This window comes from Sodiomyces alcalophilus (genome assembly GCF_042370955.1).
Source record: "Sodiomyces alcalophilus JCM 7366 unplaced genomic scaffold ACRALscaffold_4, whole genome shotgun sequence".
In the NCBI taxonomy this organism is placed as follows: domain Eukaryota; kingdom Fungi; phylum Ascomycota; class Sordariomycetes; order Glomerellales; family Plectosphaerellaceae; genus Sodiomyces; species Sodiomyces alcalophilus.
In genome coordinates, this window is record NW_027263535.1 from 440796 (window position 1) to 465535 (window position 24740).

The 24740-nt window shown below is 55.3% G+C and overlaps 10 protein-coding genes and 1 non-coding gene across 11 annotated transcripts in view; 5 read left to right on the top strand and 6 right to left on the bottom strand.

Annotated features, from left to right (window-relative positions):
* ACRALDRAFT_2052981 (carbohydrate-binding module family 1 protein) overlaps nt 1-878 on the bottom strand; it is a 1421-nt gene extending 543 nt beyond the window's left edge. Inside the window, exons 1-3 of the mRNA XM_071021661.1 lie at nt 522-878; nt 375-436; nt 2-311 (exon numbers count right to left, since the gene is read on the bottom strand). Coding sequence (XP_070874436.1) covers nt 2-311; nt 375-436; nt 522-818 — 669 coding nt within the window. The 5' untranslated portion in view covers nt 819-878. The remainder of the gene's footprint in view (nt 1; nt 312-374; nt 437-521) is intronic.
* Nucleotides 879-2814: 1936 nt separating this feature from the next.
* Nucleotides 2815-2917, top strand: ACRALDRAFT_t138. Its single transcript has one exon. It is a non-coding gene; the product is annotated as a tRNA-Phe (tRNA).
* Nucleotides 2918-3514: 597 nt separating this feature from the next.
* ACRALDRAFT_1064470 (uncharacterized protein) lies at nt 3515-3791 on the bottom strand (the record flags this gene model as incomplete). The annotated part of the gene is made up of 1 exon (XM_071016977.1): nt 3515-3791. A coding segment is annotated over one exon (277 nt), but the record flags the coding sequence as incomplete, so codon positions are not given.
* Nucleotides 3792-4438: 647 nt separating this feature from the next.
* On the bottom strand, nt 4439-5578 carry ACRALDRAFT_1051179 (uncharacterized protein). Its single transcript, XM_071015678.1, has 2 exons — nt 5043-5578; nt 4439-4965 (listed from the first exon to the last, which is right to left on the bottom strand). The coding sequence occupies exons 1-2, from the start codon at nt 5415-5417 to the stop codon at nt 4702-4704; spliced, it is 639 nt and encodes a 212-aa protein (XP_070874438.1). The 5' UTR covers nt 5418-5578; the 3' UTR covers nt 4439-4701.
* A 291-nt stretch (nt 5579-5869) lies between these two features.
* ACRALDRAFT_1034226 (uncharacterized protein) lies at nt 5870-6502 on the top strand (the record flags this gene model as incomplete). Its single annotated transcript, XM_071014968.1, has 2 exons — nt 5870-5938; nt 6005-6502. 2 exons carry the CDS (start codon nt 5870-5872, stop codon nt 6500-6502), a joined length of 567 nt encoding a protein of 188 aa, XP_070874439.1.
* A 309-nt stretch (nt 6503-6811) lies between these two features.
* Nucleotides 6812-7358, bottom strand: ACRALDRAFT_1071295 (uncharacterized protein; the record flags this gene model as incomplete). The annotated part of the gene is made up of 3 exons (XM_071017850.1): nt 6812-6919; nt 6987-7054; nt 7124-7358. 3 exons carry the CDS (start codon nt 7356-7358, stop codon nt 6812-6814), a joined length of 411 nt encoding a protein of 136 aa, XP_070874440.1.
* A 285-nt stretch (nt 7359-7643) lies between these two features.
* ACRALDRAFT_1064467 (uncharacterized protein) lies at nt 7644-12163 on the top strand. Its single transcript, XM_071016976.1, has 12 exons — nt 7644-8069; nt 8136-8223; nt 8292-8552; nt 8620-8746; nt 8806-8940; nt 9000-9038; nt 9111-9753; nt 9812-10731; nt 10834-10953; nt 11012-11054; nt 11112-11175; nt 11232-12163. Exons 1-12 carry the CDS (start codon nt 7852-7854, stop codon nt 11928-11930), a joined length of 3357 nt encoding a protein of 1118 aa, XP_070874441.1. The 5' UTR covers nt 7644-7851; the 3' UTR covers nt 11931-12163.
* Nucleotides 12164-14063: 1900 nt separating this feature from the next.
* Nucleotides 14064-14353, bottom strand: ACRALDRAFT_2041789 (uncharacterized protein; the record flags this gene model as incomplete). Its single annotated transcript, XM_071021186.1, has 2 exons — nt 14064-14087; nt 14159-14353. 2 exons carry the CDS (start codon nt 14351-14353, stop codon nt 14064-14066), a joined length of 219 nt encoding a protein of 72 aa, XP_070874442.1.
* Nucleotides 14354-14678: 325 nt separating this feature from the next.
* Nucleotides 14679-17754, top strand: ACRALDRAFT_1051171 (uncharacterized protein). The gene is made up of 4 exons (XM_071015677.1): nt 14679-15590; nt 15700-15915; nt 15990-16663; nt 16743-17754. Exons 1-4 carry the CDS (start codon nt 15054-15056, stop codon nt 17473-17475), a joined length of 2160 nt encoding a protein of 719 aa, XP_070874443.1. The 5' UTR covers nt 14679-15053; the 3' UTR covers nt 17476-17754.
* Nucleotides 17755-19192: 1438 nt separating this feature from the next.
* Nucleotides 19193-21299, top strand: ACRALDRAFT_2041791 (uncharacterized protein; the record flags this gene model as incomplete). The annotated part of the gene is made up of 2 exons (XM_071021187.1): nt 19193-19670; nt 19738-21299. The coding sequence occupies 2 exons, from the start codon at nt 19193-19195 to the stop codon at nt 21297-21299; spliced, it is 2040 nt and encodes a 679-aa protein (XP_070874444.1).
* Nucleotides 21300-21671: 372 nt separating this feature from the next.
* ACRALDRAFT_2041792 (uncharacterized protein) lies at nt 21672-24536 on the bottom strand (the record flags this gene model as incomplete). Its single annotated transcript, XM_071021188.1, has 6 exons — nt 21672-21742; nt 21800-22487; nt 22559-23636; nt 23712-23864; nt 23932-24244; nt 24374-24536. The coding sequence occupies 6 exons, from the start codon at nt 24534-24536 to the stop codon at nt 21672-21674; spliced, it is 2466 nt and encodes an 821-aa protein (XP_070874445.1).
* Between the last annotated feature and the right edge of the window lie 204 nt (nt 24537-24740).

A 24740-nucleotide genomic window follows, 5' to 3' on the forward strand; every position in this document is an offset into this window, starting at 1 on the left:
CGGGGCTGCCGCCACTGCCGCCGATGGTAACGCGGGAGTTACCGGCCGAGTTGTAGGCCTCGGTGGCCATGACCATGTAGTAGTGGTTGCCGAGAGGCATGCCGGCGGCGGCCCAGGCATCGAAGAAGACGCCGGTGTCGACGGTACCGCTGGTGCGCTGCTGGTCACGGATGGCCCAGTACTGCTGGAAGGTCTGGGTGCCATCAATGGAAGGCTGCTGGTGACGAGTGGACTCGTACAGGCGGTAGGTGGAGCCGGCGTGGGTGACCTGGCCACGGGCCTGAGCCTGGCTACCAGGGTTGTACTCGCCGCTTTTGGGAGTCAGTAATCTTTTTTCGTCTTCCTCGGCGTTCTTCTCTGGAGATGAGACTTACTGCCTCTCAATGATGTAGTACTCAACGAGGGGGTTGCGAGTCCAGCCGTAGACGGTGAGGTACTGTCATGACCCATGTTAGCGAGAGAGAGAGACTCTAGTCGAGATGACCAAAGAAAGTCAGCCGAGTCGGGGAATGTGGACTCACGCTGTTGCCGTTGTTCACGGGGTTGAAGTCGGCCTGGTAGGTGATGGAGCGACGGCTACCGGGGTTCCAGCCCTTGCCACCAACAAGGTTACCGCCGCGCTGCCACTGGACGCTGTAGGAGCCGCCAGCCAGGTTGGTGTAGGTGACCGGGGAGGCACCATCAGACCACCACGAGAAGAAGTAACCATCGTGGGTGCCCTCCTGGTTGGGGGTGACCTGACGCTTCTCGAGGCTGGGGGCAGCAAGAGCGCCGGAGACGGCGGTCAGGGCCGTGATGAGGGCGGTGAAAGAGACCATGGTGAAATCTGGTGGATAGATGTCTGGAAGAGTTGAGCCTTTGTGCTGATCTACAGATCTACAGTCTGATCCTTTCCTCAAGTCGACATTGACAGTCCTCACCTCTTATATTCTCTGTCGCGACGGAGGCCTACGGTCCGACGATTGCCGTCGTGAGTATGGCGTCTGTGTTGTCGCAGACTAGGCTGCCTAGCCCCCATGTCGACCCCCTTTTTGCCGTCCATATTATGCCCAGTCTTGGCTCGATTCCCTGCCCATGCCCCATGTGACCCCCCGTCGACGGCAAGGGGCCCCGGAGTGTGAAGACGGGAAAAACATTGGGGAAATTCTGGGGATGCGCGGCTTTGGACAATAGGAAATGCCCGTTTGGGTCGGTCCTATGGGTCGGTACATGGATTAGAGCTCCCCTAGTGTAGTTTGTCATCCTGATGCGTCTGTTGCGAAGGAAGAGCCGGGGGCGACTAACCCGTTTCATCGCAACGGCATTGACCGTCTGGGGTTACATCGACATACAGCCTGCTCGGGTTGATTCGTCTTGACAGGTGTTGATTTGTCCCCCATACCCCGCGGGGACGGCTACAGCGATTTAGGCTGAAATGGAACCAGGAAAGCTTGACGTCCCGTCTCGGAACTTGCCCCATATTGGCTGGGCTGCACGGCTAAAATGCATGCAAGTTGATTACGCAAGGGGGTTTTGTATGGGGAATGCAGGCATCTTCGAAGGTTCGGTGTATGCTTCTTCGTCAAAAGAGCCTCTTTTCGCCGAATGCCAAGTTGGTAACCCCAGACCAAACGTCCGTCGAGGGCATGAACCTTCTCGACGGAAGGTGAGAACCGCGAGATGGCGTTGAATACACACACCTATTGCTCCATTCGACATGTCCACGGAACGAAGGCTGCGAGAAGTGGCTGTCGATGGCTTGATCAACTTGTTTATCCGCGCGCCAAACTGCAACATCATATACAACATACATGATGGCTTCGGTGGGAATCCTACCGGAAGAATTTGAGGGACGGTGGATGAATCATGTGGCGGGCGACCACGCAACACCACACCACGTATCGCTCATTGAGTGGATATGGACGGGAACGGTGACGATACGAACAGCCTATTCTCATCCATGTCATGCGCAAGTCGAAAGTGTCCTCCTGACGGCGGTGCATGTTTGAGTGCCAAATCAGCCATGGGGTCATGGAGCAGACAGGCGCCGAGGAAGTCGTCAACTTGGAGTGTCCCCGGAGAGAAAGGCCGACTGGTCTACATTCGGCAGTCTGGTCTGTAGGCGCATGAGAAGACTCAAAGTCGTGCGGCTCCAGTATCGTACAGCGCATAAAGATACTCCATCTCTACCGAGGATAAGACAGCTAGACCCACAAGGTTCAGGTCAGGTCAATGTCCAAAGGTGAGGAAACCAGGCAAACGAAAGGCCGGCGAGTCTGAATACCAGGTTGAACGATAGCCGGCTACCGTACCGAACGTTTCCCCAAGGTCGTAACTGGGGCGTTGTGGTGATTGCTCTGCTTTGTTTCGACGCATCCCGTTCCTGGTTGTTCTCGATTGGGAGACGGAACCAAAAGGCTTCTCGAAATGGGTTCGGGAAAATTGAAGAACAATGCAGGACCAATATCCCCTGCCGCCCGCCTGGGTATTCATGTACGAAGTCGCGGGATCTCAGCCGTGATTGGAGACATGTCGTTATGCTGGATCCCTGAGGTTGTTACGGAGGAATGTTCCAGAGTCCTTCCTTTTCGGGAGTTTGGATCACGGCACCTGAGCTTCTCGTCCTCCATTGGGCAATGCACGTGATTAGATAGGACGTCCTCATTTGGTACCGACGCTAGAACATTCTGACCACTGGCGCATGAAGAGTCTAAATTGTTCTCCACTTTAGGTGGATCCCGGTTGCCTTTAGTTATCCAATCGGTGTCATTTCTCGTTTCATAGCGCAGCCGCAATGCTCTTAAGGCTTAGCAATACACCAAGCATCATCACAGGGCGGGTTTAGCTCAGTTGGGAGAGCGTAGCACTGAAGCCTTGCGAAGATACCTTCGCAAGTCAGAATATGCTAAGGTCGTGTGTTCGATCCACACAAACCGCAGTTCTTTTTTGTTTCGTCATCTTTTGTTTACTTCACCCTGATGTTCCCGTCTCCTTTTTCTTTTCTCTGACTTTTGTTTTTTGAACGACAAAGGAAAGAGAGAAAACATGATTGAGAGAATCCCGGCACATGTAATTACATGCATCTTGCCCGCCCAGAACTTTCCAAACTACGTTTTCCCACCAGAAACACAGGTCATTCCTCGGAAACTGATAGTCTGACTCGACTAGGGAACATGAAACTGGGCATATATCGGACCCGCACGCCGAAGTCGAAGCCCGAGCAGAAGCCCGAGCTGTCGGCCAGTGTTTTGCAGGGTTGCGGCAGGACGTGCCTATCCCCCGCGTTCCCGACCTCGCCGACGTCGTTTTGTCGGGTTCGAAGCGGGAACCCGCCTTTATACGGCGATGCCGGTGTGCGCTAGCCCCGTCCCCCGAACGGTTTTCATTGTCCGCTATGTTCGGTGGCGTTGGGGGCTGCGGCGATAAGGCCCGTGAAAGTAAGATGAAGGCAATGGGCTCGGCGAGTACTTTGTCCGTTTCGCGTAGTTGTCAGTTTGTAGTTTGTTCATTAATAAACGATTGGATGATGATGGGGTTATGGTGGCAGGATAACGAGAAAGTTGAATTCGCAAGTAAAGTGTAGCCTGAAGTTGCGCATGCATGTCTGTTGACCGGATACAAAGGTCTGCCCGTTGGTCGAAACCGACGTGATCGCCATCTCGAGACTCGATAGATATTGAGTCCAACAAATCCGACGGCTGCCAGACACCACCCTCGGTATTGCCATCACCGAAAACTATGGATATATCGGGCCCAGTTCGAAACCGACTTTCATTTCCATCTCTTCCCCATGGGAAAACCGTAATGTCCATGGTGGATCGACACAGCTTTGATTTCCTTCCAGCTCATGCGCTTATTGCGCCGGGCCTTGGTCAGACCTCCCGCGCCGCTGGGATCTGGGCCTCATGTTCGGTGATGTCGCAGTAGCGAAAAAGGAAGAGGTTCGGATGCGACTCGGGGAAGGAGCAGATGAACATGGCTCCCATCGGAATTGCAAAAAGACACTCGCGAATCATAGACCAAAAGGTCCTCTTTTCAGTTGCCAAGTGCGTGGACTTGGCCTCCAACGGTATCGTATCTGAGAACGTGCAGCTCTGTATGAGCTACCGGTGACTCCTCGCCCTAAAGAGAAGCGTGGCTCCACGACTAACGCCTGTCGACGGAGGCTTTAGGAGGGGCAGCTCACAAGAAACCACCGCGGATCTCGAGCTCCACGACTTGGCCCAGTGGTGACTCCCAGCCACCGGCGCGCCCTCCGAGACCAGCCCACCGTAACCGCTCTCCCATCAATAGTCACCCCCCGGACGTGACATACGCACAATTCAACCGCAGATAGATGTACTTGTATGCCGTGTCATGTCCTCTCTGGTACATACGAAGCACCTCGTCACCGTAATGGACGAACAAGTCTCTGTTCCGGACCGGACCAAGAAGCAGACGAGGCAAACCCTCCAGTCTGGGCATCTCTTATCATTGAGAAAGAAGCAGACAGGCGTGTCACTCTGACGGAGCAGAACTGTATTGAAGGCAATTAGAGCAGAATTGCATGTCCCTTGCCTGCCATTGAAAGCCACCCGGTGGCATAAAAATGGATAAAACAACAATTATAATGCGTACACATAACGACGAGGCGAGATTGATCTTGCGTCTCTCGCCGGATAGTCTCTGTCCCCAACCGTCCATAGTATTACAGCCATGCCTGGGAGGGCCGGATGGCATCTGCTAAGTGCCATAGGAGGACGGTTCCATGCTGAGGTCCACGTTCATTTCCGCCTTGAACAGTGCGTCGAGGGTAGAGCCGTCGCGAACGTACATCCAATTCCCTGCGGCGGTGCCCTCCTTTTGGTTTTGACCTTCGCCGATAAGCACCCAGTCGTAACGCTTCGGGCCGGAGATGGGGGAGGAAAGCCAGATTTGTTTATTGAACGGCTGTTTGTTGATTACATAGGTCCCTATTTCTGGGACAGTCAAGGTGAGCACCCCGTTCTATTCGAGTATCATGTGAGCGAGGTTCCCCAATAATGCCAGCCAAAGGGGGGTTGTGGGACGGGGGAAAGACGAACAGCGTATTCAACATCCAGACCTTCGCGCACCTCCTGAAGGTCTTCCAGCCTGGCCACAGCGACATCAAGGTAGCTGTCGGCCAGCTCGTGGTATTGGTTGTCGGTGAGCGGGGCGATTTCCTTGGGCACTTCGGTATCCGCAGGCTCGACGTCTTTTCTCTGGGGCTCTTCGGTGTCCGGCATTATGCCGCGGGCCGTGCTCGATGTTGTTGTGAGATGTCTCCGGATGGCAATCGGCTTCGCGAGACGGATGGCACCATGGGTGCTCGAGACGAGGAATCTCGGTGTCGACGTAGCCGAAGACGGGGCGGTAGAGGAGAGACGCAGGCTGCGGGCAACAACCCGAGGCATGCCGGAGACGGCGGTGCGGGGCATAGTGGACGGATTCTGCTGTTTGACAGGCCAAGTCAATAAGGAGATGATGAAGTAGAATATTCGTGTAACCGCAGCCAAGGAATTGATAGCTTGAATGGGAAGGCTGGTGTTCAGTTGGATGACACGAGAAAGTTGTGAGGAAAGCCGAGATGCGGTGGGAGGATGGAGTGGAAGTGAGCGAGTGCTTCTTCCAAGGTCCCCACATATTACTGGGAAGCTTCGGCATCTGAGCACGCGAGATAATTACGTATGACATGTGCTTACTAAGACGCAATTGGCCCAAGCGTCATTATGAAGTTGGTACCTGCTGGATGACTAAACCATCCTCCCATCAACCCCGCCAATCGTTCGACGAGCCGTCTTGGAACTCCAGCGACAGCGCATTCCGATCGCAGGAAGCGAAAGATTACGACCCGAGATACGGTCATGGTGCACCACGCATTATTGCCATCATGATCAACGCGTTTCTGGTCTTCAACGGCCAGGGCCAGCCACGGCTGACCAAGTTCTATACCCAGCTGGTACGAGACCTTTGCGTCCTTTGGCCCTCTCAGCTCCACCTTCAACTGACAACCCGCCCAACACAGGAAACCAGCATGCAGCAGAGGCTCATATCCGAAATATTTACCCTCGTCTCGAACCGTCCTGCCGGCTCCTGCAACTTCCTCCCCCTCCCGCCCCTCCTCGCCGCCTCGGGGACATCGCACTCGTCCGCCGAGGAGCAGAACGACGTCCCCTCCCTCGTCACCTACCGACACTATGCGACGCTCTATTTCATCATCATATCGACCAACACCGAGTCGCCGCTCGCCCTCATCGACCTGATCCAGGTTTACGTCGAAGCCCTCGACAAGCTCTTCGAGAACGTCTGCGAGCTCGATCTCATTTTCAACTTTGAGAGCTTACACGCCACCCTCAGTGAGATGATCGTTGGCGGGGTGGTAGTGGAAACAAGTCTGGATCGCATCGTTGCGGGAGTGCGCGCACAGGGTACCATCGCCAAGCGGCCCGTGAATGAGAGTAGGGGGTCCGCCTTGAGTTCAGGCATAGGTCTCGGCGGCAACTTCGTCTGGCATGGACGGTAGGCGGGGGGTTGTGACTGTAGACGAATGGTGAACGGGAGAAATCGCGAACGAATAATGTCCGATAGACGTGCCTCGGGGAGCGCGGTGCAAGCTGAAAGGAGAGAGAAACTTGTGTTGCTCGAGAAATATGCCCGCCATATAGACCCTAGATTATATGTACATGGAAAAACCGCTGGTCGGGCCCTGTCCCAAGCGCCAAATGGGTATGGGATCAAAATAAAAAAAGAAAAAAAAAACATCTAAAACCTTGGACTCCGATCCCTGGCCTTTTATCTCGTAACCTGTATGATACACGTCGAAAGCTGTTGGCTAGTTGGTTCCGTCTCGCGGAGAAACGGCTGGCGGCGCATCTACTCGTCGTTCGTATCGTTTGTCTGCATCGACGGCGCCGAAAAGACCCTTGATGTGATTAAGAGCCTGTTTTTTCCCACCGTAAGCGTGACATCCTTGGCCCAGGCAGTGGATACGTTTGTTCTCTGCTTACCTTCTCGGACGGTCGGTATGTCTGACCGAAGAATGTAGTCTCCGAGAAGAAAAGCGCCGCGACGACCCCTGCTTTGCCGTCAGCAATCTTGGTCTCGGCATCTCGAAGGACGACCTCGAAATGGCACGAATGCTAACCCGTCACGGTGACAAGCTGGACGAGCTTGACCGCCTTGTTCCACCTTGGCCGCGCATACTTGAGCGCCACTCTCCGCTTGTATTTCTTCTCGAACCGTAATTGCGCTTGGGGGCTGAGCTTGGTGAAGTCGGGCGGCCAGACTTTCTTCAGTTGGAACGGCCTGTCGGATGCTGGTAAGGACGATTCTGCCGCCTCGGTGGCCTGGGATGCCAGTCGGAACAACGTGGGAAACATGGCGACGGAATTCAATGTGGCAGTCGACAATGCGTGGGTAAAAGCCGATGCTACATGTAATGATCACGGAACAGAGCAACGTTGAGGCAAGCAACCTGAGGATTGTCCATCTGCTGCGCTGAACTTCCTTAACGCCGAAAAATAACGAGGACCAGGTGGTCCGTGCGCACGACGCGACAATGACTCCAATGTGCCCCACTCGGACTTCACCGGGGGAGCCCGACAGCGGCATGGAATGTGTACCCCGCCACATCCATCTGCAATTCCGTCGCGGGGCACTCATTTTTTTATTCCTACCAAACACCAAAAATTCCAACTGCCAACCCCCGGGCGATTTTGTGATTCAGGCTGCTCGGAAAGGGCCTGCAACACCTACCACCGACAACGAGAGTCTTTTCGAGACCAATCGTCATCACAACGCCGTATTTACACTCCGAATATCGGCTGTTGCCGACTTCCTTTCTCCCCGCTTCCTTCGACGACCACCGTCACCATGACGACCGACCCGGCCAAGGCGATCGAAAGCCTACAGATCTCCAAGACCAAGGAGCTCAAGGGCACGGAGAAGCGCGATACCCTCATCGCCATTGAGAAGAAATACCAGAAGAAATGGGCCGAAGACAAGATTTTCGAGGTGGAGGCTCCATCTCTGGAGGAGCACCCTCTGGGTTCGATTTCGGCTGCTGAACTTCGCGCAAAGTACCCCAAATTGTAAATGCCGGCCTTTCGATCAGTCCTGCAGGAGAGTGCTTAACAGGAGCTAACTGGGACTTGCAGCTTCTCGACTGTCGCCTACCAATACGTGAATGGTGTGCCCCATGCAGGCCACGTCTTCTCCCAGAGCAAAGTCGAGTTTATGACCGGCGTACGTTCTCACCTGATACCCCCCCCCCCCCTGCGAGGTTTACGTCTAGTAACACCTTCTTGATATAGACTGCACGGATGTCCGGGAAAAGGGCGCTGTGGCCCGTGGGATGGCACGCCACCGGTATGCCCATCCAGAGCGCCAGTGATAAGCTGAGGGCCGAGGTGGAGAAGTTCGGTCCCCAGTTTGAAAAATACGAGGAGGAGCCCATCATCGACGGCGAGTCGCCTCCTGCACCTGACGCTGCGAATGCGACCCGTGAGGATGTCACCAAGTTCACAACCAAGAAGAGCAAGGCCACCGCCAAGACAGCCAAGCTCAAGTACCAGGTGCGTGAGACGTGAGAGATACCGGTGAGCACATTGAGGTCTCGCGCTGACTCGTTTCTTCTCTCAGTTCCAAATCATGCAATCCATGGGCATCCCCAAGGAGGAGATTCATAAGTTTGCTACTCCCGAGCACTGGCTGAACTTCTTCCCTCAACTTTGCACGGATCACATGTCTAGTCTAGGTTTCAGAGTAGGTCCGTATTGTTCCCCCCTGTGCAACCACCGTTGTCCTTTCTCGCGCTGACTGTGGTAGATTGGCGCCGATCCTTCATCACCACCGACGTCAACCCCTACTACGATGCCTTTGTTCGGTGGCAGATGAATCGCCTGAAGGAGCTCGGGAAGATCAAGTTTGGAAAGCGGTACACGATCTACTCCATCAAGGATGGTACGTTTTCTCCTGCTCGACACAACACCTGTGCTTCGTCTTTGCTCACTCTGTTGCAGGCCAGCCATGCATGGACCACGACCGATCGGAAGGAGAAGGTAGGTTTCTTGGTCTTGGGACTTTCAAATGACCACATATCGTGCGAGGCGACTGCTAAATGACGACTGTAGGCGTTGGATCTCAGGAATACACCGCACTCAAGATGAAGGTCTTGGAGTGGGCGCCTAAGGCTCGGGAAGCCCTCGAGGGCAAGCTGCCGGCGGACGCCAACGTATTCTTGGTCCCGGCGACTCTCCGACCAGAGACCATGTACGGTCAGAATGCCGTATTTGTCTCCCCGAAGATCACATATGGAATCTTCAGGGCGTCCGAAACCGACTACTACGTGATGACTCACCGTGCCGCCCGCAACATGGCCTACCAGGGGATCCTCATCAAGGAAGGCGAATTCCCCTCCGTGAGCGAGATTGACGGATCTGCCATGATTGGCACGTTGGTCAATGCCCCCCTGTCGGTCCACACTGGCGGTGTCCGGGTCTTGCCTATGGAGTCCATCTTGCCGACCAAGGGAACCGGTGTCGTCACTTCGGTTCCTTCCGACAGCCCGGCCGACTATGTCATGACCATGGACCTGCGCAAGAAGGCGGCATACTACGGAATCGAGCAGGAATGGGCGGAGCTGGAGATCATCCCCATCATCGATACCCCTACGGGCGATCTCATCGCCAAGACCTTGGTCGAGAGCCTGAAGATCAGCTCTCCCAAGGACACCGTCCAGCTGGACAAGGCCAAGGATGCCGCCTACACCGAAGGGTATGTCTTGCCCCCGAATTACCACGCCCATCATCCCATACTGATTTGGCTTTGATAGTTACTACAAGGGACGGATGAAGATCGGGGCCTGGAGCGGCCAGCCAGTAGAACAAGCGAAGCCCCTGGTCCGGAAGCACCTGATCGACGAGGGCCTTGCGTTCCCGTACGCTGAGCCCGAGCGGAAGATTGTTAGCCGATCATCCGACGAGTGCATCGTTTCCCTCATGGACCAGTGGTACCTGGACTACGGCGAGGAGTCGTGGCGAAACACTGCGCTCTCACATCTCGCCAACGCCGATGGCAAGGGGCTGAACACGTTCAGCAGCGATACGCGGAACGCCTTTGAGGGTGTCTTGAACTGGCTCAACCAGTGGGCCTGCGCCAGAACATATGGGCTGGGCACCAAGCTCCCGTGGGATCCCCAGTTCCTTGTCGAATCGCTCAGTGACAGCACCATCTATCCGTGCTACTACACGATCAGCCACTACCTTCAGAAGGATATTTACGGAAACGAGAAGGGCACCCTTGGCATCGCCCCGGAGCAGTTGACGGACGAGGTGTTCGACTACATCTTCTGCCGCCGCGAACTCGACGACAAGATCATCAGCGAGTCGAACATTCCCAAATCGTCCCTCGAGACCATGCGCAGGAGCTTCGAATACTGGTACCCGCTTGACGTACGGAGCAGCGGCAAGGACCTCATCAACAACCACCTCACCTTCTTCCTCTACATTCACATCGCCCTGTTCCCTCCCGAGTACTGGCCCCGCGGTATCCGCACAAACGGCCATCTCCTGCTGAACGGAGATAAGATGAGCAAGTCTACCGGAAACTTCCTCACCCTGGATGACATGGTTAAGAAGTACGGAGCCGATGCTTCTCGTATTGGTCTTGCCGATGCCGGTGACTCTATGGGTGACAGCAACTTTGAGGAGGATGTCGCCAACCAGGCCATTCTACGCCTATACACTCTGCACGGTATGTCAGAGTTACTTTCTCTTTTCGGTTTCACCTACTTTTTTTCCTTCTTCGTTTTATGCTCCCCTCCCGTTCGTATGATAAGATGCTTACGCTAGGCAGAATGGTGCGAGGACGCGGTCAAGAATAAGGACCAGCTTCGTACCGGCGAGTGGAACTACTTTGACAAGATCTTCAACAACGAGATGAACGCCCTGGCCAAGGAGACCATCCACCAATATCGTACGTGTACACCCAACAACACCGGCTTATCGAAGGAGAACTACCTAACACATTGTAGATGAGACTTCCTACAAGCTAGCTCTCAAGGCTGGATTCTACGAGTACGTAACCCTCATTGTCAAGGCCGTGGATGATGTGATACTAACAAGCCCAATCAGCTTTAACAATACCCTCTCCTTTTACCGCGAGAGCAGTGCTGGAACTAAGATGCATCACGATTTGGTCAGTGAACAGGCTGGGTTCGAAATTACCAAGACATCGACTGACAAGATTTCTAGGTGATCCGCTTCATTGAACTCCAGTGTCTCCTCATCGCGGTCATCGCTCCGCACTGGGCCGAGAGCGTGTGGCTGGAGATTCTGCAAAAGCCGACATCGATCCAGCAGGCGACGTTCCCGGAGATTGACGAGGTGGACCTGGCGCTCGCGGCGGCACGCAAATACATCTCGTACACGGCGTCGAACGTCAACTCGGCCGAGGGCCTGCAGCTGAAGAAGAAGGCCAAGGGCAAGGAGCTGTCGTTCGACCCCAAGAAGCCCAAGAAGCTGACCATCTACATGAACGAGCGGTTCCCGGCGTGGCAGGACGCGCACATTGAGATGCTCCGGTCCATGTGGGACGCGGAGACCAAGTCGGTGGACGACAAGGCGCTCAACAGCAAGATCCCCAAGGCGGAGATGAAGCGGGCCATGCCGTTCATCCAGGGCCTGAAGAGGAGGCTCCTGGCGGGCGAGCCGGCCGAGGCCGTGTTCGAGCGCAAGCTGGCGTTCGATGAGAAGAAGGTGCTCGTCTCCATGACGGGCCTTCTCAAGCGGAGCGCGAGCTTGGTGGACCTTCAGATTATCAATGTGCAGGAAGGTGGCAAGCAGGGTACGGACGTGGTGACGGGGGAGACTGTCACCGGCCTCCCGTCGAATGCCGATGGAGCGCAGCCTGGTACCCCGACCTTCCTGTTTGCCAACGTCGAGACTTCGTAGAGGTTGATTTAGTCGATGGGCTGGGGGGATCATAGGACTGAGGACTAGGTGCGATCATGGTACGCATTGCTACACGTCTAGACGGGGTATGGCTTAGACCGTGTTAGAGCTACAGACAGAGTAGATTCTATGAAATCAAGACATGGATTTGACGCGAATGATGGATACGCCCGACAGTCTGGAATTGCGCGATTAGGAATCTTGAGCCCCTGATTTGCTTTCTTTTACATATGGTTGATGTTAGAGTCATCTTTCCGCCGTACTTTACGAAGTAGAATATCTGGACATTCTCCCCGTCCCTCCAAAGCCAACCAATGTAGAAGTTGGAGGCGATCGCCAACTAGACGGATCTGAATGCGGCATGGCACCTTTCTCACTACGTTTCCCCAGAACGGCTGGATGCTTGGCTGTCGTCATAGTCCATTTTGGCCGACGAAACGCGATAACCGTTGCTACTGTGACCACTGACGGGTCATTCAGCGACTCCAGTCCATTCTTTTCGAGTCCTCCTTTACCATGAAGGCACGACAATGACGTGAAAATGAAGAATCGGGTAAAATTGACAGCACCAGCCATCCCTTGATCGCTTCTCGGTTAAGATTTCCGAGACATCGGCGCCGGAAGTGGTATCATCGTCGATGGGGTAGTCAATGCAGGGGTGGAGCTTCTGCGAACTGCCTTGTTTTGTTTGTCTTGCAGGCAAGAAATAAGCGAAACTGGGGCTAATGATGTCGTTCTCTCGACCAGGATCCTGGGTAATACAGCATCGGGGCGATCAGTGCCCTCTAAATAATAATAATCTTTTTTCCCCTCGATCTGCAGCTCGCGTGCTGCTCCTGAATATGGTTCACCACCCTGTCTCGACTGGACCGCCAAAGATTCTCCCTACTATGCCATCTTGATGCCCCCTGGTATCACGGGGTTCCGTCTGCCGGTAAAGCTAAACAGTCAAGCATTCGATTGTGATCGGTTTCGTTCTTCAAGTAGCTACCCTTCCCGCCTCGACAAAAATACAACCCTCCGGCGATGCATCCCTGCGCGGTCTGGTCACTCGCTGTCGCCGGTCTTGCTGCGGCCACGCAGGCCACCACACACATAGTTGAAGGGATTCCCGACGTCGAGACAATCGCACCACTTGATTTAGTAGTCTCACCCGCGAGGACGCTAGAGACTTGGAGTGAATGTACGCCCGGTCCTCCCTTGTGTATTCCTTGCGTATGGAAAAGAAGGCTAACGCCCGTGTCATGCAGCGAGGCTCTCTACCCAGGTTTCGAACACGACGGCGACGAACGACCGAGATACCGTGCACGCTGCGGCAGCGGGTCCTCCGAGTCTAGGAGGATCGACTGTGGCCTTGATCGGGTTCGGGGTCGCAAGCCTCGTGCTGATATAGGCCGATGGACTTCCCGGACAAGCTTGAACGACTTTTTGAAATATACCCAATGATTTAGAATGGCGGGGTGGGATTTGGCGCATGGTAGGACGGGCTGTACATGATAGTCATGAATAAGACACGGGGCATGCCTGGTAACGGGCGTCATTCCGTATACTGCATCACTATTGTGATGATCGGGCCTCGACCTCTACTCCATGCTTTGTCTTCGTTGGGTGTGTGCGTCTGGTGTACGACGTAATACACTCGAATCGTGTGTCATGCCACGAAATCTGTGTTCTTGTAGTCGAAGTCGCCGTGGACGACAGTGTTGACTGGATCGCGTATCGAGCTCCCTTGCAATCGAGCGGCGGAAGCGATGAATCCCCGTGGATTGCGGTGACTTGTGACCAATGGAGTGGCAAAAAAGGGAAGCCCTGATTGCGTTCCCCGTTATATCGTACGTCTCATTTGGCCTTCTCTTTTGCATGCTGAGTTGTCGCGCGCATCGTTATCGTGTCGCTTCAGAAGTTGACAAGACCACGAGCTTTTGCGACTCGGTGGACTGTCTCGAGCGTGTAGTCCTGGTAGTTGACCGGGCAGAAAGCTGACAGCTTAGGACAATACAGGCCGTATTGTCAATGGGATGTGTATGTAGTTATCGCGCTGGTCGACTGGATGTATGCGTATCGGGTGTGCGACTTGCACGGCGATGGGACCTGAGCGGCAGTGTCGTCCTTGGGCTGGTTCACGGTCGGAGCTCAAGTCTCCTTGGGAAGGTCGTCCTTTAGAGATGGAAAAGTTAGCACGGAACACGTCTGAGTCGACATGCAAAGCGATCGAACAGGGAACCAACCTTGTCAAATATGACACGGATCATCAGGCTGCAGCTGGGGCAAACGGCAATGTCCTCTTCGTCGCGCAGGTCGGCGAGGGCGATCTGGAACCGATCGCCACAGGGACAAGGGTAAGTGTAAATCTGCAGGTCCTCGTCGAAGGTCATGTCTTCGATTTCGATCTCGTCGTAGACGGAAATCTCTTCGTCGGTCATGGTAGGCGGGGAGAAGCAAGTTTGATGTATCGAGTTGCGCTGTTGATTTGGCAGTGCGTTGTTGAGTGTTGCGATGATCAGCGGGTGGGAGGAGGGGGAGGTTTTGAATAATCTTGTTTTACTCTTTTTTTTTTTTTCTTTTTTTTTCTTTTTTTCTACCCCGCCTTGAGGCTGGTATTGAGGCTTCGCTCCCCCGGATTTCACTGAACGGCCAACGGTGGCTGGGGGCAAAGCTGACTAATTATGCCATCACATGCTAATGGTACCCCGTTACAAGCCTCGTCACTGTGGGTCCCTCGACACCACGTCGACCGAGGGAGAAAGCATCATGTCGCCCTTGTGATCATCGTAGCTTCGTCCCTCGTCTCACGTTTCTTCCACCTTCACGTTTCCCTATATCCATCAGAACAACAACAACACTGTCCCCTAGAGCCCTTTCACCACCATAGCGACTACTTTGACCTGGATGCGCTGGTACCGCATGTCGCGTTCTCGCCCCGATTGACGACATCGGCATAGGAACCATGGTTCAGGTCTGTGACCACCGTCGATAAGAGATCCAGTGTTTAGTGTCGACTAGTCGACTCGCATACCTCATCCTCGTCCCAATACCAACGCCGGGCCTGCTTTTCAAATCGCCGATTGTCTTGCCTCACCCTTTCGGGTCGGTCTCCTGGGCTCGCTGCCTCGCTCAACCGCCATGGCGGCGCAATCCAAGCTCTCGCCCTTCACCCTACGCCGCAACCTCAACGTCCGAAGCGTCGTCGCCCAGCTCACCTCCCTTTACCTAAATAATCGCACTCGGATCTCGCGCGCCGTGTGGATCACCCTCTTCGTCGCTCTCGCCAACCGCATTCGCCATGCCATCACCGAGCAAAAGGCTGCCTCCGATCGCGACGCCGCCCAACGGGAATCCCGGAGTCGCACGACCACCTCGACCGCCGACGCAGACGAGTTGCCCAACAAGAAGAAGAAGAAGGTCGAGCTCAATCGCGACTTCTTCCGCGCCCTCCTCCGCCTCCTCCGCATTGTCATACCGGCATGGCGTAGCAAGGAGGCTCGACTTCTCATCAGCCACTCCTTCTTCCTCGTCGTCCGCACCCTCATCAGCGTCAAGGTGGCCGCCATGGATGGTCAGATTGTCAAGAGCTTGGTAAAAGGAAACGGCCGCGACTTTCTCAAGCGGATTGTGTGGTGGATGTTGATTGCCGTCCCGGCCACCTTTACAAATTCCATGGTTCGTTTTTGTCCCTTCCGCTTGCACTGCTGCGCAACCCAGTCTCTTGCCGCTATTTGCCTAGTCATTGTAACTCTTCGCGTCGCTGATGACTGACTTGTTCGTACAGCTCTCATACCATCAGGCCCAGCTCTCCCTCAACTACCGTACCCGCCTGACCCAGCATATCCACGACAAGTACCTGTCTCAATTGACCTTTTACGGCATCACTTCCCTCGACGACCGGATAAAGAACCCCGACCAGCTCATCGCCGTCGACGTGGCCAAGTTTTCGAGTAGTCTGGCGGAACTGTACAGCAACCTGGCGAAGCCGCTTCTGGATATGGTGCGTCGATACCCGCCGGCTGTGGATAGTAGCTAGTAGCCCTGCCCCATTCCATCTGCTGACTCGTTATCCAGACCATCTACACCTACCAGCTATCGAAGAGTGTCGGTGGCGAAGGCGTCGTATTCATGGCTCTTCTGGTTCAGCTGTCGGCCAATGTTATGCGAGCCCTGACACCCCCTTTCGGCCGATACGTGGCCGACGAGGCTCGCCTCGAGGGCGAGTTCCGCTTCCAACACTCGAGGCTCATCGACCACAGCGAGGAGGTCGCCCTATACGCGGGTCACGGGGTGGAGAAGGACACCTTGGACAAGGGCTACTTTACCCTCATCAAGCACGTCAACCACATCCTACGGCGCCGCTTCTACCACGGATTCATGGAGGACTTTGTCATCAAGTACTTCTGGGGCGCCCTCGGTCTGCTCCTTTGCAGTGTGCCCGTCTTTGTCAAGATGCCCGGCCAGATAGCCATGAACATGGGCGACCGTACCGAGAGCTTCATCACCAACCGTCGCATGCTGCTCTCGGCCTCGGATGCCTTTGGCCGCATCATGTTTTCCTACCGCGAGATTATGGAGTTGGCCGGGTACACGTCCCGCGTCGACTCTCTTCTCGAGGTAATGGACGACATCCGCGCCGGCCACTTTGAGAAGAAGCTCGTCTCCAGCTCGGGCACCGAGAACAATGAGAATGTCCTCAAGGGCCGGGGCACCGTGGTGGAAAGCGAGGATATTGAGTTTTGCGACGTGTATGTTTCTTCTTCACCCCCCCTCCCCACCTTTTTCTGTTTTTCCTCTTCCTGCGCACACGGTACTGACGACCTCCAGCCCAATCATCTCTCCCAACGGCGACGTCCTCGTCGAGGCCCTCTCCTTCTCCCTCAAGCCGGGGGATCACCTCCTCGTGGTCGGCCCGAACGGGTGCGGCAAGTCCTCACTTTTTCGGATCCTCGGTGGTCTCTGGCCCGTCTACGGGGGCACGGTCCGCAAGCCCCCCTTTTCCCAAATCTTCTACATCCCGCAGCGGCCGTACCTCTCTCGCGGCTCGCTCCGGCAGCAAATTACGTATCCAGATTCCCTACGCCAGGTCCGAGCGCGGGGCGTCTCCGACGCGGACCTGGACAAGATCCTTGCCATCCTCGGCCTCGAGCACCTCCCCACGCTTTACGACGAGGGCTGGGACGCCGAGGCCGAGTGGCGCGACGTCCTCTCGGGCGGGCTCCAGCAGCGCGTTGCCATGGCGCGACTGTTTTACCATCGCCCCAAGTACGCCATCCTGGACGAGTGCACGAGCTCGGTCACGCTCGATACCGAGAAGGTCATGTACGACACGGCCAAGGCCCTCGGCGTCACCCTCATGACCGTCAGCCACCGCCGCAGCCTGTGGAAGTACCACGAGCGCATCCTCCAGTTCGACGGGCAGGGCAACTACGTCTTCACCAAGCTCGACGCCGACCGGCGCATGAAGCTGGAGGACGAAAAGGAGGATCTGGAGGTGTTGCTGCGGCAGGTTCCGGAAGTGGAGAGGCGGATCGCCGAGCTGACTGCTTGTGCCGGCTAAGCGGGGGCGATGGAATGATGGTGACTGTACATGTGATGCGTTTGAAGGATCGGTTCAATGGAGAGCGATGTTTTATTACTCGAAATGACGGGTTGACGAAGATTGGAGAGGCGTGGCCTATCGATGGTTTACGTGACATGTCGGTTCTATAGATGCGATGGCCTGGTCGTTAGATCCATGGACCAGGCTGGTTTGAATTGATCTGTCAGTGTTCTCTCGTCATTCTGTACTCCAGGATTTACCTTATGAGGCTGTTGGTAAAAGTCTTGTGGAACAAGAAGACGTGATGCGAAGCCTAGATGTAGGTATTCTACTCCCAAGGCGAGCTGATTTCTACCGACTTCTGTACGCTCATGCCGCCGACTCGAATAATTGCAACTTATCGCCTTGGAATCTTCATGTGAAAGAAGGGGTATTCGGAGCTGATATGTCACATGTGCATTCCGACATACAATCGTGTCCTTCGGAAGGACTTCCCAATGCACTCCCGGAGGCCCCCGCCCCGGACTGGCGTGTCTCCACCATCGGCCGGAACGTCCCCTATTCCATGCCGAGACTAGACATCCAACTCTAGTCAGAACAATAATATAGGTTCTGTCTTGATCTTATAGCGTCTTCCAACACATTACAGGAGAGTATCCTGAGTACTGGCTTTAAACGACTAGTCGCGACGACCGCGGACGTTACCGTAGTGGCCTTATTAGACGCCCTGTTATAACGAATAGATGAGTCGGGCGGTTGCTAGACCGTTCGTTGGTCAAGGTCCAGCCTGTTTACACTCGACAGTTTTGTCTGTCCACTACTGTACGTTGTTACAACTTCATAGTTTCTTGGTCGATGGCTTGAATCTTCTACTGGCCACCGTTGGGTCTGACCAATATGACTGATGATGAATGTCGAATGATCAAGCTCTTCCAGAATGTGTACGAATAATGCTTAGGACTCGACTCGGTGAGTCGGTGACCTTGACGGGATTCCACCGCCAAAGCTACGAAGTACAACGAAGCCGGGGCGTGAGCCGGCAGTTCAATGTACTATCTCGTGCTCAATATCCACCTGTACGAAGTAAACTTAATCCTCATCGGCGTCTTTGTGGTCGTAAAAATGATCCTTATACGCCACGGCCTGCCTTTTGACATGTGCAGTATCGTAATCGCAAAGGGCCAAAGTTTCAACTCGATAATAAGCCGGCCATACAAAGTACCGGCTAGAGAGCCACTAACTAGTGGGGCTAAATGGGTTGGGACCCACTCGTTAGTCAGCTCCCTTCAAATGGGTCCGCCGGATAAACCCCACCTTTTACGGCCTCTTTAGCTATTAGTGCTTGCCTCCCAGAAAGTCCTAACAAAATTGCAGTAGTTCCTTCTCATGAATAGTTTACCCCTCGTATGCTTCACAAACCCAAGTCATTCGATTCTTCAACTACTCGAAAGGGCAGTGTAGACCCTGTTCTACCAGACTACGGCTTCATACAACCTACAGCATATACGTTGCCCTCTGGAAAGCCTGTCTATATTGACCCAAGCTCTGCGGCCGTGCAGCCTCCGAGCCGCAGTCCGACCAGCGTCAACCTCGTCCGATTCAGATATGAGCGAACCTTCATCTTCCGAGCTCCTTCGGGAGCTACACGGGGATCTCCGCCGAATGTATCGGCTTCACTTTACCAGGGTGGCTGAGATATGGGCGCCAGCTCAGTGAAGAGCAGCGGCGTCGGGTTATGAAAGCCGGTGCCTATCGCGGGCATGTTCTGGAAACCCCGTCGGACAAGTCCTTGGGAGACGCATGCAAAATCATCCCGGAGTGGAACCTGCGAGATGTCGCATCGTCATCGCCTGATTACTTTCTGGATCACCTGCGACACCGGGCGACCACGACGCTCGAACAGCAGTACGCCCGCGGTTGCGATGGACGCCCCGGAGACCATCATCACATTGTGGAAATGGTGGAAAAGAAGGGCCTGCGCCCTGTGCGCCGCTTTCCCAACTGCTACACCTTCTTTATCGACGGCGACAAGTACGGACAATCGTTCGAGATCACCAATGACCATGCTGGTGCTATGGCCGCTTTTCGCCCTGCCATCAACGCAGGACTCTGTCTACCGCAGTCTACTGGCCAGCTGATACTGGATAGGCAGTCGACAATCCTCCAGCTTCTATTCGGCATGATGGAGGACGTATTGGAAGCCGGGCAAACCAGTTCAGACTCGGGTGGTGGGGGAAGACCCGCAAACTCTGGCACCGTCTCGGTCGGGGGGCGCCCCAGCTGCTCTCGCGAAACACCACTCCCGACGTCCTCAAAAGGCAGAAGAAGATGGAGGAGAAAAACCCACCCCGGTTGCCGTCAATCTGCCGGACTTGGTATCTGCGGCCGCCGACCAGATGTCGGCGTATAACGAACACCTGGCTCTCCTCCGTGAGGAGCCTGTTGTGTTGGCGTATGCGGTGAACATCACTTTCTTCAGCAGGCCCGAGTTGGTGCCAGATGACAGGGGCCGCATACTCCCCGCCTACACGGCAAAATATATTGCGGGCGCCGTGTTGGAGGCCGTGTACAGTGCCGTCAGAGGCGCCGTTACCTGGAGCTGCATCTGTCGTCTTCTCGAGGAGCTCGAAGAGGACAAGTCGTCCAACAACCGGACTCGTCGAGCTACGATTGCCCAGGAACTGGCTAACTTATGCGACACTGAGTATACGCGCACTCAGGGGCTCTTACGACGACACGTCTCAACCAGCCCCGGCCTCTCAAAATGGTTCCGCCGAGTACCAAGCTCGACGAAAGACGGCGCCGCCAAAGTCGTCCTGGGCAAGAAGGATACGGAACCCCTTATGAGGGAGGACCCGCAGCTGCACCATATCCTCCGCCTCTGCCAGCCCCGGATCACGAGCGCCCAGTCCGTCGACTGGATCGAGAAGCTGGACGCCCTTCACAGGTCGCACCCGGAGGAGCGCGACAACCTCGAACCGCGCGTGGCGGATGCCCTGTCGGACCTGGCCGCTGTGGTTGGCTTCACGCAGGCTCTATCCAAGATCATGACGATACCGGCGGCCAGTCGGAAAAAGGGCCAGTTCCTCGTTGCTGGTCTAACCCAGATAGAAGACGAGGTGAACGCATTGCGGACCAAGATTGACCTCTCCGAGTTTGCCCTCCCCATCGACAATCTCCAGAGGCCGGACATGGCCGCGGGTGCCCTCAGAGCGCTCGACCAGCAGATCCTGGAGAACATGGGTGCCACGATAGGAGACTTGCACGAGGGCCTGGTTGCCGAGTGGACGAAATCGCTCCACGAGCGCATACAGGAAGCCCAAACCAGTCAAGCTGCCCAGTCAGAAGCACACTCGGTTGTCCATGCACCAGCCGGAGCAGATACCGAGACGACCCCGGATTGGCGGGCGCAAGTAAGGAAGCAAAAGGTGAAGACCCGTCCTGCCGGTACAGCTCCCTACGACATCACCCCTGTGACCAAAGACGCCACCGTGGAGGATGTTCCCGAGGCGAAGAAGCCGGTAGAGATGCATAATATCAACCCGCGCGCTGCTGCGACATTCGCCGCGCTCTTTACCAGGTCCGAGAACCGCAAGCCGATCCCCTGGGTGGCTTTCCAGGCGGCCATGGCCGACATGGGCTTTTCCGTTCTCCCTAGATACGGCTCGGTCTACACTTTTGCGCCGCCTGCGCCGTTGGTGTCGTGCGGGCCGATTACCCTTCACCGCCCGCACAAGTCGGAGATTGAGGGCTATCGGCTGCTGTATATTGCGCGTCGGTTGACCAGGAAGTACGGATGGACTGGGAGGATGTTCGAAAGCGGAGGCAACGAAGAAACGTAAGCTGTTGCGACAAGGGAGAACGAGGAGGGGGTTGACAGTCGGGTCAGTATCACTGTAGCACATGTTGGAGCGGTGGCAGGTTTAAGAAGTGAGGCAGCAAAAGAATTTCAGGGGAAATAGGACTTGTGTTGATAAGACCACCGTTGCAGCAATGTGACGATCAGGTTCTGTAGTATACTGTAGACTATAGTCCATCTGATCGGAAGTCTCTTAGTCTTGTTTGGCCACCAGGCTGGTGCCCCTGAACGCTGTGATCATATCACATTGACATCACGACAGATTTGTTTCCTTCCCTGCGATGACCATCGCGTAAGTTTAAACGCTCAAGAAAACAATTAATAATACAACAGGAATGGTGAATGACTACCAGTCCTAAGGATGCCGGATAGGCAAATCCTCGGTTGCCTTGAACTCTGAGCTCAGCTCATAGATATCGTCGGGATCTGCGACCAGGTCAGTATGAGAGAACAATTTCCCAAAAGATCGACGAGGATGCGAACCTTTGCCATGGGTGACGATGTAATCCTGGACCTCCTCCATCATGCCATCAATCTTTTGCAGGGTCCCATCCAAGTTCTTCTTCACCTCGTCATTGAATTCCGCCCCGCCCGTCAACGCCCTCTTGGCAACGTGGAAGCGACTGACGTGGTTGACGAGCATCATGTCGAACGGGGTCGTGGTGGTTCCTTCCTCCCGGTAGCCCTCGACGCTCATCCTCTCCATCTTGGGCCGTCCGAAGAGGAGAGAGTGCAGCTCGGATACGTAGCCGTGGTAGTTGAAGGCGACGGGGCGGTCGGCGGTGAACATGTCGATGAAGTCCTCCCTGGTGAGGGCGTGCGGGTGGCGCGACTCGGCGGCCAGGACCATCAGGTCCGTGACGTTGACGACGCGGGCGCGCAGGCCAGGGGCGACGGATCGGAGGAGCTCGGCAGCTTTGACGACCTCGAATGTGACTTCGGCGCCGATGCCGACCAGAACGACGTCTGGGAGCGCCTTTGCATCCGGGAGCCCGACGGAGGCGAAGTCCCAGATGGACGCGCCCACGCGGCAGTGGTTGGCGGCCTGCTCGGCGGACAGGTAGGTTGCTGTGGGTTGTTTCGAGCCGATGACGAGGTTGACGTAGTTTTTGGACTTGAGGCAGTGGTGGATGGTGCTGAGGAAGCAGTTGGCGTCGGGGGGGAGATAGACCTACGAGCAAGCGTGTTAGTCTCGAATATATATGATTGGGAATAGGAAATGGCGGCCCTTTGTGGCCATACCCTTGCGGCGTCGGCCTTCAAATTCATCACAGCACCGATAAAGGAGGGGTTCTGGTGAGAGAAGCCGTTGTGCTCTTGGCGAGCCCATGTGCTCGTCTCGATGTAGTTGATGGAGGCCAGGTCCCCCCGCCAGTCAACATGCTGTGCGATCTTGCCGAACTTGGCATACTGGACCATCATGGTGTGGACGATACCGAGGAAAGATTCGTAGCTGGGGAAGAGGGCGTGGCGGCCCGTGAGGGTGTACCCCTGCATGAAGCCCTGGCAGCAGTGTTCCGACAGGATCTCGATGACACGACCGCCCTTGGCGCGGGTGTGGTTGTCCCACTGGAAGTTGCGTCCCGTGATGTCGAGGACGGCGCTGAGTTTGTTGCTCTCCAGCTCGTCGGGCGAGAAGATGCGGAAGGTCGAGGGGTTGGCTTCGACGACGTCGCGCAGGAACTGGCCTGTTGCCTTCATCTCGCTCTCCTGTGTTCCGGGCTCGATGGCGTGCTGCTTCCAGTCGGGGAGGTCCAGGGGGATGCAGGAGCCATACGTGGCCTTGAGCTGGCCTAGTTTCTTGGAGTCGTCTCGTGGCATGATGCTCAGGATGCTGTCGTTCGGCTTCCCGTCGGCCGTGAGCAGATTGTGGATTTTGTAATGCGACAGCCAGCTCTTTAGCTCCTTTAGGTGACCGTCGTCGGATTTGGCTTTGGACAGGGGCACCTGGTGGGATTTGAAGGAGCCCTCGACGATCTGCCCGTCTACTTCCTTTGGGCCGGTCCAACCCTTTGGGGTGCGCAGGACAATCATGGGCCAGCGAGGTTTCAGGATGGGGTTTCCTGAGCGTGCGGCGGTCTGGATCTTCCGGATTTCGACGAGAGCCCACTCCAGGGCATCGAAAAGACGGTGGTTGATATTGGGTAGGTCGTCGACGATGCAGACTTGGTACCCGTAGCCGGTGAAGAGGGATGCAATCTCCTTGTCGTCCATGCAGCCGTAGATGGTACGCTCGCTAATCTTGAAACCGTTCACATGAAGGATGGGAATGACGGCGCCAGACTCTTTCGGGTCGATGTATTTGATGGCGTGCCAGGCTCTTTAAGGTGACACGAATGCCATTGTCAGCCATTTAAAGCAAAGAACATGTGGGAGTTTGGGAATCTCGACATACCCTGCCGTCGGACCGCTCTCGGCCTCCCCATCACCAATGATAGCCGTCACGATGAGATCCGGACTGTCCATAACGGCTCCAAAGGCCACGGCCAGAGCATAGCCCAACTCACCACCCTCATGGATGGTCCCAGGACACTCCGAGTTGATGTGACTGAAACCAACAGAACAATTTTAGTCTATTATCCAGAAGCCGAAGAGATTGGAGGAACATGACCTACCTTGGAAAGCCCCCTGGGAGGGAAAAGCCCGAGATGAGATTGGCAAGACCAGTCTTCGTCACATCGTAGCGGCCAGGGTAGAACTTCTCGAGCGAACCTTCTAGCCACAGAGAAGCGAGCGCAGCAGGAGCGCCATGACCCGGTCCAATAACGTAGATCATGTCCAGGTTGTGGTTTCGAATAAAAAGGCTGAGATGTGACCAGACCAGGATAATACCAGGACATGTGCCCCAGTGACCGAGGAGACGGGGCTTGACATGGTCAAATTGGAGTTCGGATTCGAGAAGAACATTGTCTTTGAGAAAGATCATGGCTGTCGTAGAACATCAGCACACAATGGAATAAGAAAAGGTGCACCATGTCATGCAGACAAATATCAGGACCAAGACCAGAGCCTGGGTCACCAGGGGTAAAACATGCGGACAGTACTCAGTAGACTTACCAGCAGCGATGTAGCATGCGGCGTTTTGGAAGTCCTCCAGAGCCTTGACATGGTCCTTGCTAAGCTGTCTTGACTCGGGTTTGACGACGAGGTCCAAGACATGATCGGGGAGGTGAGATGGTTGAGGAGGTGGGTTTGGACGAGTGACTACCTCGCCGGGCATGATGGGCAGGGACAGGTGTGCTTCGGTGCGTAAGGGCCCAAGGGGTTCCAGGTTGCCTGCACTAGAACGAACGGACTCCAAGATCTGGTTCCTTAGTTAGGGAGATGATCGAGTCATTCCTGGACGGTGCCTTACCTGGGCACTGAGAAAGAGAGCTTCAAGAACTTTGAGGAGATTCCCAGGGCCGAGTATGTTGACGATCTA

Excerpts from the sequence above, each read along its gene's own strand:
- ACRALDRAFT_1064467 (XM_071016976.1), top strand. The coding sequence starts at position 7,852 with ATGACGACCGACCCGGCCAAGGCGATCGAAAGCCTACAGATCTCCAAG. Across the intron at positions 8,070-8,135 it reads CGCGCAAAGTACCCCAAATT|CTTCTCGACTGTCGCCTACC; the intron begins GTAAATGCCGGC and ends TGGGACTTGCAG. Across the intron at positions 8,553-8,619 it reads CAGCCAAGCTCAAGTACCAG|TTCCAAATCATGCAATCCAT; the intron begins GTGCGTGAGACG and ends TTCTTCTCTCAG.
- ACRALDRAFT_1051179 (XM_071015678.1), bottom strand. The coding sequence starts at position 5,417 with ATGCCCCGCACCGCCGTCTCCGGCATGCCTCGGGTTGTTGCCCGCAGC. Across the intron at positions 4,966-5,042 it reads GTCTGGATGTTGAATACGCT|AACGGGGTGCTCACCTTGAC; the intron begins GTTCGTCTTTCC and ends ATACTCGAATAG.
- ACRALDRAFT_1051171 (XM_071015677.1), top strand. The coding sequence starts at position 15,054 with ATGGCGGCGCAATCCAAGCTCTCGCCCTTCACCCTACGCCGCAACCTC. Across the intron at positions 15,916-15,989 it reads CGAAGCCGCTTCTGGATATG|ACCATCTACACCTACCAGCT; the intron begins GTGCGTCGATAC and ends CTCGTTATCCAG. Across the intron at positions 16,664-16,742 it reads GATATTGAGTTTTGCGACGT|CCCAATCATCTCTCCCAACG; the intron begins GTATGTTTCTTC and ends GACGACCTCCAG.